This window comes from Panthera pardus, unplaced genomic scaffold (genome assembly GCF_024362965.1).
Source record: "Panthera pardus isolate Hobbes unplaced genomic scaffold, ASM2436296v1 HiC_scaffold_16, whole genome shotgun sequence".
Classification (NCBI taxonomy): domain Eukaryota; kingdom Metazoa; phylum Chordata; class Mammalia; order Carnivora; family Felidae; genus Panthera; species Panthera pardus.
In genome coordinates, this window is record NW_026526721.1 from 70,758,650 (window position 1) to 70,775,995 (window position 17,346).

The 17,346-nt window shown below is 37.9% G+C and overlaps 1 protein-coding gene and 1 pseudogene across 11 annotated transcripts in view; one reads left to right on the forward strand and one right to left on the reverse strand.

Moving 5' to 3' along the window:
* LRCH3 (leucine rich repeats and calponin homology domain containing 3) overlaps positions 1-17,346 on the reverse strand; it is a 146,049-nt gene that overhangs the window by 38,378 nt on the left and 90,325 nt on the right. For 7 of the 11 annotated variants that reach the window (XR_002079748.2, XR_008422470.1, XM_019448670.2 and 4 more), the window contains 5 exons: positions 14,838-14,909; positions 11,016-11,064; positions 10,406-10,513; positions 8,442-8,560; positions 7,524-7,661 (listed from right to left, as the gene is read on the reverse strand). Coding sequence is in view for 9 of the 11 variants with exons in the window: in XM_019448670.2 (XP_019304215.1) it covers positions 7,524-7,661; positions 8,442-8,560; positions 10,406-10,513; positions 11,016-11,064; positions 14,838-14,909 (486 nt within the window). In the remaining 2 variants the exon portion in view is untranslated. The remainder of the gene's footprint in view (positions 1-7,523; positions 7,662-8,441; positions 8,561-10,405; positions 10,514-11,015; positions 11,065-14,837; positions 14,910-17,346) is intronic. The other 4 variants (XM_053903469.1, XM_019448673.2, XM_019448672.2 and 1 more) reach the window with 1 other exon arrangement.
* Positions 14,852-15,844, forward strand: LOC128777262 (60S ribosomal protein L12-like; annotated as a pseudogene).

Below are 17,346 nucleotides of genomic sequence, written 5' to 3' on the forward strand. Positions count from 1 at the left end.
GGGAAACAAAAGGAAAAATGAACTATTGGACAAAATAAAAAGCTTCCAAACAGCGAAGGAAACAATCAGCAAAACTAAAAGGCGACCGACAGAATGGGAGAAGATAGTTGCAAACGACATATCAGGTAAAGGATTAGTATCCAAAATCTATAAAGAACTTATCAAACTCAATGCCCAAAAAACAAATAATCCAGTGAAGACATGGGCAAAAGACATGAAGAGACACTTCTCCAAAGAAGACATCCAGAAAACCAACCGACACATGAAAAAATGCTCAACATCACTCATCATCAGGGAAATACAAATCAAAACCACAATGAGATACCACCTCACACCTGTCAGAATGGCTAAAATGAACAACTCAGGCAACAACAGATGTTGGCGAGGATGCGGAGAAAGAGGATCTCTTTTGCATTGTTGGTGGGAATGCAAACTGGTGCAGCCATTCTGGAAAACAGTATGGAGGTTTCTCAAAAAACTAAAAATAGAACTACCCTATAACCTAGCAAATGCACTGTATCCAAGGGATACAGGCATGCTGTTTCGAAGGGACACATGCACCCAATGTTTATAGCAGCTCTATCAACAATAGCCAAAGTATGGAAAGAGCCCAAATGTCCACCAATGGATGAATGGATAAAGAAGATGTGGTGTGTGTGTGTGTGTGTGTGTGTGTGTGTGTAGGTACACACACACACACACACAACAGAGTATTACTTGGCAATCAAAAAGAATGAAATCTTGCCATTTGCAACTACGTGGATGGAACTGGAGGGTATTATGCTAAGTGAAATTAGAGAAAGACAAATATCACATGACTTAACTCATATGAGGACTTCAAGATACAAAACAGATGAACATAAGGGAAGCAAAAATAATATAAAATCAGGAAGGGGAACAAAACATAAGAGACTCTTATGGAGAACAGAGGGTTATGGGAGGGGTTGTGGGAGGGGGGATGGGCTAATTGGGTAAGGAGCATTAAGGAATCTAGCCCTGAAATCATTGTTGCACTATATGCTAACTAGCTTGGATGTAAATTAAAAAAAAAAAAAAAAAAAAAAAGTCATAAGCTCCACCAACCTGAGCTAGCCAGGAACCCCAATAATAATTTTTAAATTTCAAATTGAAAAACTTTCAAAAAGGTCCAGAAAGAGGATAGGCATTAGGTTTCCAGGAGAGTACCCATTCTTTCCTATGCCAAGTTCTTCTATCATCGAAGCAAAAAAGTCTGTTGTTTTGGCAGTGTCTGGGTGGCTCAGTCAGTTAAGTGTCAGACTTCAGCTCAGGTCATGATCTCACGGCTCATGAGTTTGAGCCCCACGTCAGGCTCTGTGCTGACAGCTCAGAGCCTGGAGCCTGTTTCAGATTCTGTGTGTCTCTCTCTTTTTCTCTCTGTGCCTCCCCCACTTTTACTCTGTCTCTCTCAAAAATAAATGAATATTAAAAGAAATTTTTTTTAAAAAGTGTTTTTTTTGTTTTTTTTTTTAAAGAGTGAAACAGTAGAATCAGGACCTACTTAACATAAGGAGGAAAACAGCATGGGGGTTCAAATTGGCTAATTCAAACTGGGGCTGGGCTCCTTCATTCTCTTCTACTTTTTACATGTGAAAGAGCAAGGTGCTCCCTGCACAAGTGATGCTGTGGTCTTCTCAACTCCTGGCTAAAGAGGGAGGTAAGGTGAACTGATGCATAAAGAAAAAGTTACTGTGGTGAAAGCTATCATGACAAAGGCTTAACTTTAAGGGAAGTTGGGCAAATTAAGAAAACACAAGACAACTGCTTTTCACTTAGGAGAATTTTTCATTGGCTAGAAATTCTCTCTCCCTATACCAGCTTCCCTGTCTGCCTGTAAAAATGGAAGTAGAAACAATGTAATTAGCTTCTCCTGTTACCAACGGACCTTAGCTAAGCAAATCAGGATCTTGATCTGAGTCTGGGAGAGAAGGCTGGGGATGTGCACACAGGGCACCATGGACTCTACAAAAGAAGGGCCCCTACACTTCTGAAACTCTACCATTCAGATGCCAACATCTATGGAGGGGAGAGTGAAATAGGTCTGACTGCGTAGGTAGAAAAACAACTTGGTTTCCATGCAAAAGAAAGGCTAAAAAATGGAGGTCATGTCACTAAGTTAAAACTGGTTCAGGAATCACCACCATCTCAGAAAAAAGGAAAAGAAAAGGTCAGTCAGAATAGTGATCATGGAGACTAACTCAACATTACCTCCATGAAGACTACTAGCACCTTAAGACATAAAAGATGTCTGTGTTTGTGTGGAGAGGGGGAGCAGATGGGGGTGGGAAGCAGAATAGAAACTTCCTTTGAGATTTTCCCTGTAGACAGTAGAGCTCTGACTGATAAAGGTGAAGAGGAATGAGGAACAATCAATCAGCTCTCTCCCTAGCCATTTCTTCCTTTAGCATATATCTCATTTCCAGGGATGTAGACCAGTATTTCATAACTACAATCAAACTCCTTATGGTCTGATGAAAGTTGTGAATTTTTTCTTGAGAAGAATACACATGCATGCAAATTGGGGAGTTCATGGAGCCCTAAAAGTGCTTGATCCCAGGCTACAAATCCCTGCCTGTATGTGTCCAACAGAATAGCTAGTCAAAAGGACCCATCGGCTAGACTCCCTATCACTCTGGAGTGCAGAAGGACTCATGATTTTGCCTTAAGTCAAATCTCGGAGAACCTGCTATTCCCAAAAGCTTCTCCAGAAGTTTGGATGACATAACATATGGTTTTAAATAGCCATGCATAGCCTGTTCTAATTCTTTAATGAACAACCTGATCTGAATAGAAATCTTATGTAGGTTTTGCAGAAGAAGATTTCAACAAGAGCATAACCTATACCTAAAGGAGTAAGAAATAAACAATTTCACTATTCTGAAATTTGAAATGATTCAGAATTTTTATAGGTTATCTACCTTGGTGATATGGTTCCTTCAGTGAGCTGTCATATTACAATATTTGTCATGATTTTTGATATGATTTACTAGTGCACTTCTAAGAATGTTAACTGTACTCATAACACCTATGCCTATTAAACAACCAAACAGCAGTTTACCACCCTGAATGTGCCCCATCTAGTCTGAAATGCTTGGACACGAGACCTCTCCTTACAATAAGGGTCCTTTTTTTGAATTGGGTGAAAGAAATTATGGTTCTTAGAATACATCACGAAAGTGTTGTTTTTTTCTTAAAAAATCTTTATTTTTGAGAGAGAAAGAGAGAGAGAGAGAGACAGATAGAGCATGAGCGGAGGAAAGGCAGAGAGAGAGGAAGACACAGAATCCGAAGCAGGCTCCAGGCTCCAACCTGTCAGCACAGAGCCCGACACGGGGCTTGAACTTGTGAACTGCGAGATCATGACCTGAGCGGAAGTCGGATGCTTAACCAACTGAGCCACCCAGGCGCCCTCAAGAAAGTGTTTTTTAAGTTATATACTCACAGTGGTAATTAGGCAGTTCTCAAAGAATTACAATAAATCACCATGTTTTAATGCAACCATAAAGAAACTGCTATGGTTCTTCATTTGTACATGGCTTTAATTTTATATTCTCCTTACAAAAAAACTTCTAAGAAAGTAAGTTACAAAGCTCTCTGTGTGGTCAAAAGAACAAAATAAGGGAAGTGACAATCTAATATGAAGGAAGGTAATCCATAGAAAAGAAAAATAGATGTAAATATTTATACTGAAATCTAGTACCGTAACAGAAATCCCATTAACACAATACCGATTTACTCATAAAATCATTATCACAATTTCAAAGTAGGGATTTTTGGTTTTGTTGGGGTTTTTTGCTTTTAATTAAAATACTGGACAATCTTTAACTGGTTGGCTCAAAGTCCATTTTTTTACCCCCAAATATTATAATTTGGGAAGTTTTAACATTTACATGTTTCTCCTTTTTTTAACATTTATTTTGAGAGAGCAAGTGAGAGAGTGAGTGGGGGAAGGGCAGAGAGAGAGGGACAGAGAGAATCTCACACTCTGGGCTGTCAGTACAGAGCCTGATGTGGGGCTTGATCTCACAAAGTGTGAGATCATGTCCTGAATCAAAATCGAGAGTCAGGTGTATAACCAACTGAGCCACCCAGGTGCCCTGAAAAGACCTCTTTTGATTTTTTAAAAAACGTTTATTTATTTTGAGAGACAGCACATGCAGAGAGAGAGAGAGAGAGAGAGAGAGAGAGAGAGAGAGAGAGAGAGAATTTCAAGCAGGCTCCGCGCTGTCAGCCTAGAGCCCAACTTGGGGATCGATCCTACCCAACCGTGAGATCATGACCTGAGCCGAAAGCAAGAGGCGGACACTTAACTGACTGAGCCACACAGGCGTCCCTGATTTTGGTTTTTTAAAGAGGAATTAATGTTAAGAGATTGGACTGCTTGTAACTCCTCTGTACCTTCTGTTCTCACACCTGATATGTACTCAATGCATAGGAGTTAAGTTTTGTTGTTGATTTCACTAGCAAGCTTTAAATGCTCTCATCTCATGTAATACCTATATTTCTTTGACTAAAAGCAGGTCCATGTGTTTCATTTCTTTAGGCAGTTAAGTATTTGTAAAATAGTTTTATTTTTTCTGTATGTATTTTACATTCTTACGTGGAGGCACTGTGCTCTGGTAATCAAGGTAAAGAACCTCAGTCACCCTTATTCTCAAACTCCCCTTTTTGCATTGGCTGCTTGCTACTTTGTATGTATCTCCTCTGGAAATGAAAAGTGACAGATTTGTCCTTTTTAAAATTATTCTTAAAACATTTTTTTTTCTTTAATCCAGTTGACAGAATCTGGGAAGAATGCAAAGTATGAATAAACCCTTTCCTTACTGGTATTGCCAAACAGCACAATTCCTATTCTATTAATCACCACCTTTAGGACCAACAGCAAGTCTTTCAAGTCTCTGAGAGCACAGCGGACTTTGGTAGTGCTGTTCTTCTCTGCCTTTCCTAAACAAAACTGAAGGACTATTTTCAGGGGTCACTAAATAAAAAGTGGCTGCCGATTTTCCTTAGAAGCAAATGCAACATGCTACCTGTGAATGTGCTAGAGGGGATACGGCCACATCATCACCCTTGGGACTTTGGTAACAAAGCAGCTCTTGTAATTAGAAGAATACAAGGTCCTTGAGAGAGATAAATGATTTGCATCTGGAGAGGTAGCACGTTGGATATCCAAAAGTGGCCATCTATAGGCCTAGATACAACTGCAATTTGAGTAAAGAATTTGTAATAGGAAGTGCCTGCTAAATAACAAATGACCAGAAAATGAGATAAGGTCAAGCTTTTTGAAAGGTTAGACAATGTTAAGCATGTTACAAATGAACAGTATCCAGGGGCACCTGGGTGGCTTAGTCAGTTAAGCATTTGACTCTTGATTTCAGCTCAGGTCATGATCTCATGGTTTTGTGAGATGGAGCCACAGGTCAGGCTTTGTGTCCTTCCCCTGCTTGCATGTGTGTGCTCTCTCTCTCTCAAAATTAATAAACTTAAAAAAAATGAACAGTATCCATTCACAATCATCAAAAGAGGGTGTTACAGGGGCGCCTGGGTGGCGCAGTCGGTTAAGCGTCCGACTTCAGCCAGGTCACGATCTCGCGGTCCGTGAGTTCGAGCCCCGCGTCAGGCTCTGGGCTGATGGCTCGGAGCCTGGAGCCTGTTTCCGATTCTGCGTCTCCCTCTCTCTCTGCCCCTCCCCCGTTCATGCTCTGTCTCTCTCTGTCCCAAAAATAAATAAAAAACGTTGAAAAAAAATTTAAAAAAAAAAAAAAAAAAAAAAAGAGGGTGTTACAACAATAACTATTAAATGCAATGGGAACCTTCATTATATCCTGGTTGTGTGTGTGTGTGTGTGTGTGTGCGTGCACGCTGGGTACAGGGAGAGGAGAGAGCACAGCTATGAAAGATAGTTTTGGAACAACTGGGGAAATCTACATCTAGATTATGGATGCTGTTGGTGTTTCACCCAGTGACACATCAGCTAGCCTGTGCATCCATCCTAGTCTGGGTTGGCTGTTAGTGGCTTACTACATCCCCTTCTCAGTTTCAGCCTGATCCTACAGGAAGCACTGGAGTGTGAATCACATCTCACTCCCATCTTGAGGCAGGAGGGCTCAGCTCCTATGTCAGTCATTGGCTATGGGCTACAGAGAAGAGCAAGGTAGACTGGGACAATTCTCTGAAATATTTAGAGAGTAAAGCTCCATAATATCTGCAACTAAACAGTACAATTAAAACACACATACACACACACATACACACATACACCCAAATATAAGCAAAGCAACACTGCAAAATGAAATAAATGTCAGGTCTAGGTAGATGCTTTAAGACTGTTTCTTGTAGGGCACCTGAGTGGCTCAGTCGGTTTAGTGTCTGACTTTGGCTCAGGTCATGATCTCATAGTTCGTGAGTTCAAGCCCCATGTCAGGGTCTGTGCTCACGGCTCAGAGCCTGGAGCCTGCTTTGGATTCTGTGTCTCTCTCTCTCTCTATCTCTCTCTCTCTCTCAAAAATGAATAAACATTAAAAAAAAAAAAAAAAGAAGAATGTTCCTTGTATTATTATTTCAATTTTCCTGAAAGTTTAAAATTTTTATAATGAAAATTTGAAGGGGAAAAAACTTGTTCTTTCTTCTGTGGGTTGTCATCCTGATACTGACTTCTGACTTCTATATCTGACCAGCAGTCAAAAGAAAACCTGCCAGTCATCCTGAATGCATCCTTGTTTTCTACCCACGGTTGGTCACTAGATATGTCAGTTCCACTCCCAAAATAGATTCATCATTCTAAACTGCAATTATAATCATATTTCTCCCCCCAAATTCTTTGTTTCTTCACTGTCTACACTAAGATAAACATCTAACTCTTTGACACGGCACATAACATCATTGTCACATGGCCCTTGGCTTACCTCTTCAGCTACATCTCCCACCATTTACACCTACAATTTTGTGCATCATCATCCTAAACAACTTATGAGTTCCTTGAACATACCATGATCCTCCCTATCTTTTGAATCTAGGCATATTATGCTGGCAAATTCCTTTTTTTTTTTTTTTTTTTTTTTAATAATCTTCTCTGTCATTGTTTTTTTAAAAAGTAATCTCTATGTCCAGTGGGGCTTTAACACATGATCCCCAGATCAAGAGTCACATGCTCTATAGACAGAGCCCGCCAGGCGCCCCTATGCTGGCAAATTCCTACTCATACTTTAAGAATAGTTCAAATTTGACCTCCTCTAAGCAGGCTTTCCTGAACTCTCCAGGCAGAGTTAAGTGGTCCCTTTTTTGTATTCCTATAGCAACTTCTTGCATACCTCTCTTACAACATTTATCACAGTTATTAATAATTGATTACATGCCTATTTTTTCTCTAGTAGAAAGTAGACCCAGGAAGGCAGGGACTGGATTATTCATATTTGTATCCCTAGCATTCTGCATAATACCTGCCATTGTACATAATATATGTCTCATGAATAGCCAATGGGTTTTTTTTAGTAGTATATACTTACTACAGCTGGTGAGGGGACATGGATGCTTGGGACAGATCGAGGCCGCACATGATTGGCCAAATGGCAAAGAACAACACCATCGGTTAGAGCTGCTCCCAGATCACAAGGCAGTGATACTTTCAACCGGTACTCAATATGCTAGAAGAGCAGGAAAATGTGTAATACGTTAACTGATGTGGCTGACACAGGACATAATGGAGTTACAATGAAATACTATAATTAAGAATCAAGATAAAAAGCAAATAACTTAAGTACCACAATCCCTATTTTATTTGTTTGTTTATTTATTTTGTTTTTGAGAGCAGGGGAGGGGCAGACGGAGAGGAAGAGAGAGAATCTTAAGCAGGGCTTGATCTCAGGACTGTGAGGTCACGACCTGAGCCAAAAATCAAGTCAGATGCTTAACTGATTTAAGCCACCCAGGCACCCCAAGTACCACAATCCCTATTTTATCCTTCCATCCTAAGTCAGTAACAAGGAGAACTAATACATACATATGGTGGCCAGGCCACAGTGGTGCAAAATATTACATGAGAAATTCATTTACAATTTTTATGCTTAAAAATATAACAGAACTAGATTCTGTCAATTCCAAAATAAAACACTATATGTAAGTGTGATATATATATGTGTACATACATATAAATTATTACTACTCTTACAAGATTTCTGTACATGAGGCAGAAAAAACTTTTAAGTGAGCAGGGCTAGGGATTGAGCTTTATAGAATAACCCATCTCATTTTCCTAGCAAACAGATGAAAAGAATGCCCTTAATAGCAGAATCTCTTTTACATCTACCACACGGTGGGCACTTGTTGATTTATTAAAAATTTTAAGTCAAATGAACAAGTGATTGCAGGGTTATGCGCTCTAGCAGTAACAATGTGAAAGTATAATTCAGAGGTAGTGTACACACTTTCCGTAGTTGATCCATTAATTCCAGCTCTTCTTCTCTCTGTCTTGAATTGGGTCTTGTTATGGGATCTGCAGAGTCAGTGGGAGGTGCAGAAGATGAAAGAAGGGGTGAAGCATGACCTAAAAAAATATGAATATGTAAGACAGAAAGGTGACTGCTAGTGCTGGAAAAATTCTCAGCTCCACCTGATCACAGGCTCCTTACAAGTGCAGCACTTTTCACTTCTGCACGGACTCTTTAAAAAAAGTTTCAAAATTTCACATATTAAAAAAAAAAAAAAAAAGTTTCAAATTATGAAAAGTTTCAAATATACACAACAATAGGGAGAACAGTGTTAAAAACTACCAAATGTCCATTATCCACTTAGCTCAACTCGTTTTGATTAAAAATGTTTCCATTGAAAAATAACACACATACAGAAAATTATGCAAATCATAAACAACTCAATAAGTTATCACAAAGTAGACACAATCAGGTCAATAAATGCAATTATTATCAACACCCAGAAGGCCCTCTCATGACACCTACCCATCAGTACCTAATGGTTACTTCCAACAACACAGGTCCTAGCTATGGACTTCTTGATTTGTAATACCATAGATTAGTTTTGTCTAGTTTTGAACTTTCTATAAATGAAGCCAAATATATGTATGTATGCATGCTTTTGTCTTCTTTTGATCGACACTATAAGATTTATCCATATTGTATGTATTAATTGGTTCATTTTTATTGCTTATACGGTATCCCATTGTACAAACACACCACAATTTTTTACCCATTGTATCAGTCATGGACATTCTGTTTGGGGCTATCATGAATAAATAATGTTGCTATAAATATTTTTGTAAATATCTTGGGGTATATATGCTTACACATTTCGGAAAGCAAACTGCTGGTGATAGGACATACAAGTGTTCAGTATTATTAGATAATGGAAACAGTTTTCCATACTAGTTTACAATCCTATATGCAGTGTGTCTCTGGTTTGATTTTAAATCTGTGAGGGCATCTATCAGTTACACTCAAAGTTGTTATTTTTTATTTGAAATGTTTGTTTCTACTTCCAGGTAACTTCTTTGGAGGCCAGGCAGATGTATATTAACTAAAAAACTAAAAAGTAGATTTAAAAAAAAAAGAATTACTGATTCCTTTCTTTAAGAACACATAAAATAGCTTTTATCGATAGAAAAATCTGAAAAAGAGCTCATTACAGAGAGAAGGAATATTCCCTAAAGCCTGAAAGAGTGTTTTATTTGTTCCAACCTATAACCTCCTTTGGGTAGTGCTAAGAAACCCTAGTTAAGTTGAAACAAGATTCTCCTGCCTTTTTTTTTTTTTTAATGTTTATTTTTGAGAGAGAGAGAGAGAGAGAGAGAGAGAGAGAGAGAGAGAGAGAAACAGAGAGCAAGCAGGGGGAGGGCAGAGAAAGAGGGAGACACAGAATCTGAAGCAGGCTCCAGGCTCTGAGCTGTCAGCACAGAGCCCGATGCGGGGCTCAAACTCATGAACCGTGAGATACATCATGATGTGAGCCAAAGTTGGACACTTAACTGACTGAGCCACCCAGGAGCCCCAAAGATTCTCCTGCTTTAATGTTAGTATGATCAAAGTTTAAAGCTTTTGCCAAAGTGACGTCTCAGGGTAGAAGTTTAAAAGCATACAGCAAGCATAGGGGTGCCTGGTTGGCTCAGTTGGTTAAGCATCCAACTTCAGTTCAGGTCATGATCTCACGGTTCATGGGTTTAAGCTCTGCATCAGGCTCAGTGCTGACAGCTCAGAGCCTGGAGCCTGCTTTAGATTGTGTCTCCCTCTCTCTGCCCCTCCTCCCCTGCTCATGCTTTGTCTTTCTCTCTCTCTCTCTCTCTCAAAAGTAAATAAACATTGAAAAAATAATAAAATAAAAGCATACAAGTTACTGTCATTATATAAAGCACCCACCCCCCTTCTTAGTCACTATGACCTACCTTTATTTGCTTCTGCCCTGACAGCTGCTCGGTAAAGGAAGCTTTCAGGGCGCTGGGCCTGGTTTCTCTGAATAGCAGCAGGAAAAGAATATGCAGGGGAATGATGAACTACACCAGCATGGAAAAGCAAAATAAGATTAAAGGAGATGGAAAAAAATTAAATATAACAACAGACACATGTCACAAGTTCAATAAATGACATAAAGATCAAATTAAACATGATAATGATATAAAGTGATAATTTTGTTTATTAATATAAAATCTAGTACAGAAAAGTAACCTTGAAATCAGGAAGGCTGTTTGCAGTTTTAATTGTCATGCTATTTTTGGTACGTTAATAAAGGCAGAATGAGTGTTAATATATTGAATAGATTCTCTTGCAAACCTATAGCTCTGCTAGCTCATGTTCATTTGTTCATATCAAATGCTTGAAGAGGTGACTAACCAGTTGAATTAAAAAATGGAAAATGTGCAGGAAGTTCCCAATTGTGGGTCTGATTTCTCATCTCAGAAATGGAAGTCACAGTTCTCTGAGAGGTAATTTATCAGGAAAATCCTGGTAAAGAATTACTCTTGATGTGGTTAATTGTACCTTTGTGTCTATTATTACCTGTTTCTGTTGTAGGTGAACTTGATATGGTATTAGATCTGTCATCGTTCTGTAGAGAAATGGAGATATATCAATAATCATTACTCAAGAAGAGCTACTTTCCACATTTATGATTACTTTGGTATAAAAGAAAAAATCATGCAAGTCTCTTTTAAAATTAAGTCTAGAAATGAGAATTTGGAGTAAGGGTTGATTTTGTACATTTTTTTAAGGCCAAACTTTTTACTTACTTCTGTAACATGAAAAGTTTATATAATGCATTCTCTAAAGATAGTTCTATTATATAATAGGTCTTTCCTATGACTATGAAAAGTGATCATCCTAAGGCAGAAAATTTCATTGGGAAATGTACAGGGGAGAATAATTTCATTTTATAATTTCATTTTCTGGTATAGTTTCTAAAGTATATTTCTCCACCTCTGGAGAGTAAAATTTAATGTATTAAAAAAAAATGATGAAGATTTCTTCATTTCTGTTAGGAAATAAAGTGTTTAAAGATAGATAGCTGTATTTCCAGACTAACATTTAAGTCCAAGATATTTTTACTTCATTGACCAAAGAGAACTATAAAAAGGGGGAAGAGCTAGCTTAACATGTATAAAGTTTATCTAAAAAAAGAGAAATGTAATTAAGCTCATTTAAAAAGAAGTGTTGGTTGGATGGGTTAAAGACACTGAAGACGTGGCAGAGGAGTAGAATCAAGAAAGGTTAGAGTAACAATATTCAAGGCCTCAACATCTAGGCCCAATAAATTAAACATATTATAACTTTATTTAATTTTTTAATGTTTATTTACTTTTGAGAGAGAGAACAGGGGAGGGGCAGAGAGAGAGGGAGACACAGAATCCAAAGCAGGCTCCAAGCTCTGAGCTGTCAGCACTGAGCCTGATGTGGGGCTCAAACTCGTGAACTGCGAGATCATGACCTCAGCCGCAATCAGACACTTAACTGACTGAGCCACCCAAGTGCCCCTAACCGAATGATTTTATTTTTTTTTAATTTTTTTTTAATGTTTATTTATTTTTGAGATAGAGAGAGAGCATGAATGGGGGAGGGGCAGAGAGAGAGGGAGACACAGAATCGGAAGCAGGCTCCAGGCTCTGAGCCATCAGCCCAGAGCCTGACGCGGGGCTCGAACTCACGAACCGTGAGATCGTGACCTGAGCTGAAGTCGGATGCTCAACCGACTGAGCCACCCAGGTGCCCCATGATTTTAAAACACAGAGGTACATACATCTGCTCCCATGCTTTTTTCTCCCTTTTGGTTTTAATATTTTCAGAAATCTGTTCTCTCTAGTTGGGAGCTGGGCAGAAAAAATTAATTATGATAGGGAATTTGTTAACATTCATGCATATATACACACATACACAGAAGTCATGCTGTTGAGAAGATTCTTGGACTGATCTGGAAGACAATTTCATGGTAACAGTTCCTTGATTTGATACTCTTTGGCTGAAAATTTATAAAGTAAGCCAAGCTGTTGAGTGAAGCAATGTATTACATCTTCATTAGTGAAAAAAGATATGTTCATCAAGCTTATAGATGCAAATATGCTAAGTTTAGGATGTTGAAAAGAAATGAAAATTTAAATAACAAATTTAAAATAAGAGCAACAAAAAAAAGATATAGTAAGAGCGGCAAGAACTAATAAAAAGAACGAACAAGAAAATGAGGCGAAAACGATATCTTTGCAAGGAAACAAAAAAGAATATCCTTATTTGCAAGAAATATGAGACAGAAAGGAGAAAACTAGTTAGCCCAACAGAGACCTAGTCAAGGGTCAATGGTACAAACAGGAAAACATAAACAGTAGAGATTATTCCAGATATAGAGGGAAAATATACATTTTTTAATTTAAAAAGACTAATAGGAGTTAGGCTAGAAATTTAATATTGCAAAAAAGAATTAAGCTAACAGGCAACTCTATTAGACGAGAAGGAAGAAGTGAAGCAAACTGCACTGAATGGCAACAAATTTCTCCCCTCTAGAAACATCAAAAAGGTAATACACAGCTGTGTGTAAAGAAAAACAAAGCCAGAATAGAGGCAACTCGTAAAATGGTGATTTTTAAAATGTACTTTTATTGAAACTAGAAATCTAAGTGACTTGCATTCTAGGGTATGAAGATTATTAGTTCAAATTACTCGGAGGCCACTGACTCTATTTGAGAACTCTTGCAGAACTGGAGCAAAAAAACAGAAATTGACAGGAACTCAACTTTTTTTTGCCTGGTTAAGCAACAAAAGAAGTAAACCCATGGCTAAATACATATAAATATGTATCAGCTGTATAGTAACAAGGATGCCAAAAAATAAAGGGTAAGTCTTTTTAAACTAATCATTTATACTACAGCATGTCTGACAGAAAGTTAAACTTACCATACAAGGGTTGGCACGTTCAGATTTGGCCTTTTCAACTATGATTCTGGGAGAGAATAAGCCCCAATGCCCTACGGTATCCACTGAGTGTAATGAATTAACTTCTCTCCTATATAACTCCTATACTAGTAATATACCTTCCTTGAGAGAACTTTGAGAACAATCCCTCAATTTTCTGGATTGTCATTCAAATGAGGAACCTAGCTGAGAAAGGCTAGCAAAGAGTTAACAGAGATGAGAATTATAAAGGTTTTTCAAAAGTCATCCAGGTATGTGTAGCATCTTCAATACCGACTAAAGAGGTTTATCAGGCCTACAGATGATACAAAGTTGGGGCCAGCACTTAGAAGAACATGATGCAAGAATTTGAAAGTATTGTGGTAAATCAGAGAATTAAAAATGTTCAAAGATACAAGATATGGAAATTAATTATCATTTAGGAGTATAACTGAAACATTTGAGAATTACAGTGGCTACTGACCAAAATGGATACTGAAATGAGAAAAGCCAACCCAACGCTTAGAATAAGATGTGAAAAACCTTGTTTCATGCTCAGTGCCAGGTAGGCTCTAATAAGGGCTATATTTCTACTTGGGGGCTGTGGAGCCAAAATGGAAGGCAGAGAACTTGAGAAAGCTCAAAAGGATTAACAGACTGGGAAAGGCACATAAAACAATCAGAGTTTATTTAGGGAGAAGACAAGGGCAGCATCATAATAGTTTTCAAATATAAAGATTCTTTTTTAAAGACTGCTAAATAACTAGAAAATCTCTACTCTGGAAAGAAGAGAAGTAAGTGTAAGCCACAGGGTGTGGATCTAAATCAGACAAGGGGAGAACCTTCTAACAGGGAAGATTATTAATAATTTCTTATATATCATATGATTAACAAAGATGGAATCACCATTCCTAGAGGCCTTCAAAAAATAAAATACCACAGGGTTGCAGGCCATATTCCAACTCTGTTATTAAGCTCAAAAGCAGCCACAGACAGTATATGAACAAATGGTAGTGGCTGTGTGCCAATAAATCTATTTCCAAAAAATGTGGCCTACAGGCCATAGCTTGTTGACCTCTACTAGAAGAAGGCTTTAGCAGTGACTCTTTTGGGGACTGGGACTGAAATTATTTTAAATGCACATTAGAAAACAGAGTTAACTTTATATTATTTATCAGCCAAAGTAAAATAACTCATGACAAAAAAAATAACCTTTGGTAGGAAAATCAGAACAGCATATCAAACAGAATTTCAATATAAAGAATTAACGCAGGCTCTGTATTTCTAGTATGGTAAATCTTCCAAAAATTTCAAGTAAAATTAATGTTAAATTCAAATAGTTTTATAAGCTTATGTATATTTCATGCAATCCTAGATTTCACACTGCTGTGGGACCATTCTATTGGAAAATTTCAAGTTCCTGGGTATTACGGTAACAAGAGATACCTTAAGAAGCATGAAGGCAGAAGAATGAGGCAGGGTAGCTGCACAGCCCACTTGATTCAACCCTGACAGCGACTAAATTTTAAAAGAGAAAGGGAAGAAACAAACAAAAGGCAGCATTTATGTTAGCAAAATGTCAGGCAGGCAGGCAAATCAGGTCAATGAAATTAGAAAAGGAAAGGTCATGGACAAACTTTCAAATGGTTTACTAAAATATTGATAGGGCAGAAGGAATACTAGGGGGAAAAAAACTCCTAACTTATAAAACAGTTTTCCCATCTGTATAATTCAAACTATTTCAATACTTCATACCACATTAACCAAGAAATGAAAGGGCTTTTGGCTTTCGGCTTGGAGGAGGCCAAGGTGCAACTGTCTTTGGTCATCTCAAATCCAGGTTCATCCAACACCAGCTGCCTCCATTATGCTGCCTAAATTTGACCCCAGCGACATCAAAGCCATACACCTGAGGTGCACTGGTGGGGACGTCAGTGCCACATTTGCCCTAGCCCCCAAGATCAGCCCCCTGGGTTTGTCTCCAAAAAGGTTGGTGATGACATTGCCAAGGCAACTGGTGATTGGAAGGGTCTCAGGATTACAGTGAAACTGACCATTCATTCAGAACAGACAGGCTCATATTGAAGTGGTGCCTTCTGCCTCTGCCCTGATTATCAAAGCTCTCAAGGAACCACCAAGAGACACAAAGCAGAACAACGTTAAGCACAGTGGAACCATCATTTTCTACGAGATTGTCAATGCTGCCTGACGGATGTGGCACTGATCTTTAGCTAGAGAACTCTCTGGAACCATAAAGAGATCCCGGGGACTGCTCAATCTGTGGGCTGCAATGTTGATGGCCACCACCCTCATGACATCATAGATGACATCAACAGTGGAACAGTGGAATGTTCAGCTAGTTAAGAACTACAAAGGAAAATATTTTGATAAATGATGGTTTGACAACCAAAAAAAGGGCAGGCATGATTTATTAAAAGTGATTTTAAATAGAACTAAAACTAAGAACATCAAAATTGTTGAGCAAAATTGCCTTAGAAACTACCAAGACTTGTGCTATTCCTCTTATGGGGAAACAAATCCAGTCAAAGAGCTCATTTTAACTGAGCAGAACTGGCATGAGTAAAGACACTATTTTTTCAACACTGATCCAAATTAGAGTTATTATAATTCCATATACCACCTCTGATGTGAAAAAACAGAGGAATGAGGATTCTGTGTCATGCCTTGCAGATGAACCACCATTTCATTTCTGCCTCTATGTCCAAATGACCTACATGAGTGTAAGAGGAATTTTCCTTTTCTTTGAATCCTTTATCCTTTCACCAACCTACATACAACTAGAAATATTAGATGTATCTGTCAAGTATATTAAAGGTATAATTAGAGACAGTAAGTGTTAGAATCTATTGTACAGAATTGTGATTACAGATAAAACCCAAAGCATGACAATTCTTTAATTTGGTAAAGAGTGGAAATCAGAGAAGACAGGACTTTCATCACAAAGGGGACTGGATAAGATTGGACCTATTACAACAACAAAATGCCAGTCAGTCTTAAATATATTGAAATCTTTATACATTAAATAACTTTTAAAAATTTAAACTAGGATCACAAATATGTGAATCAGGGAACAATTGACCTTATTAAGCACATGTGGGTGTTCAGAAAAACATGTGTAGATGATCAATAAAATGAATACAACAATTTTTAATGACAGTTGATAGATAGCAATGTTTCTTTTTGGGGAGGGTGGGCAAAAAAAATTTTTTTAAAGTAACATTGTAACCTAATCTATCAAAGGAAATATACCAAAGAACAAGATTGTGACAACAGTCATATCGTCACCTCTTCAGTTTTCCTGGGCCTCCTTATAACCAAATGTACAGAAATTACTGTCAATCTCAAACATAAAAAGGCTAAAAGCCACTATTTTGGCAAAGGAGGACAAAAAAAGTGGAAAAGAAGAGAATGCGAAATGAGCCTAGATACTCTCTAGTTTCTAGAGATGAGATACAGATGCGGATTGGATATAGATGAAAACAACAGAAGCCTGGAGGGCAGCCCTAAGAGCATGTTAGTGTCATGGATATTAAACATCACTAATACTTATTTCAGATCTTGTATTTCAAGGTCTTTAAATGAAATCCAACATTTACACCTTGCTATACATCATCAGACCTTTTCATCATGAAACAGTTTAATGAGCAATTTCAGATGCATAGCATTTATGTGTTCATTCAGGAAATATTTATTGAGCACTTAATATATCCCAGGAACGATGACAGGAACTGAGTATACATAGGTAAATGCAACAGAGATTATCCCTGTGCCCATGAAGTTTAGAGTCTGGTAGTCTAATAGGGAAGAGACCTAAAACAATAAACATCCACCTAAATGAACTATAAAGAGAAAAAATAACAATGGAGACAAATTTGATTTGGGGGTTGTAGGCTGCAGAAGAGTCATTTTTAAAGATCTAACATTTAAGCAGATA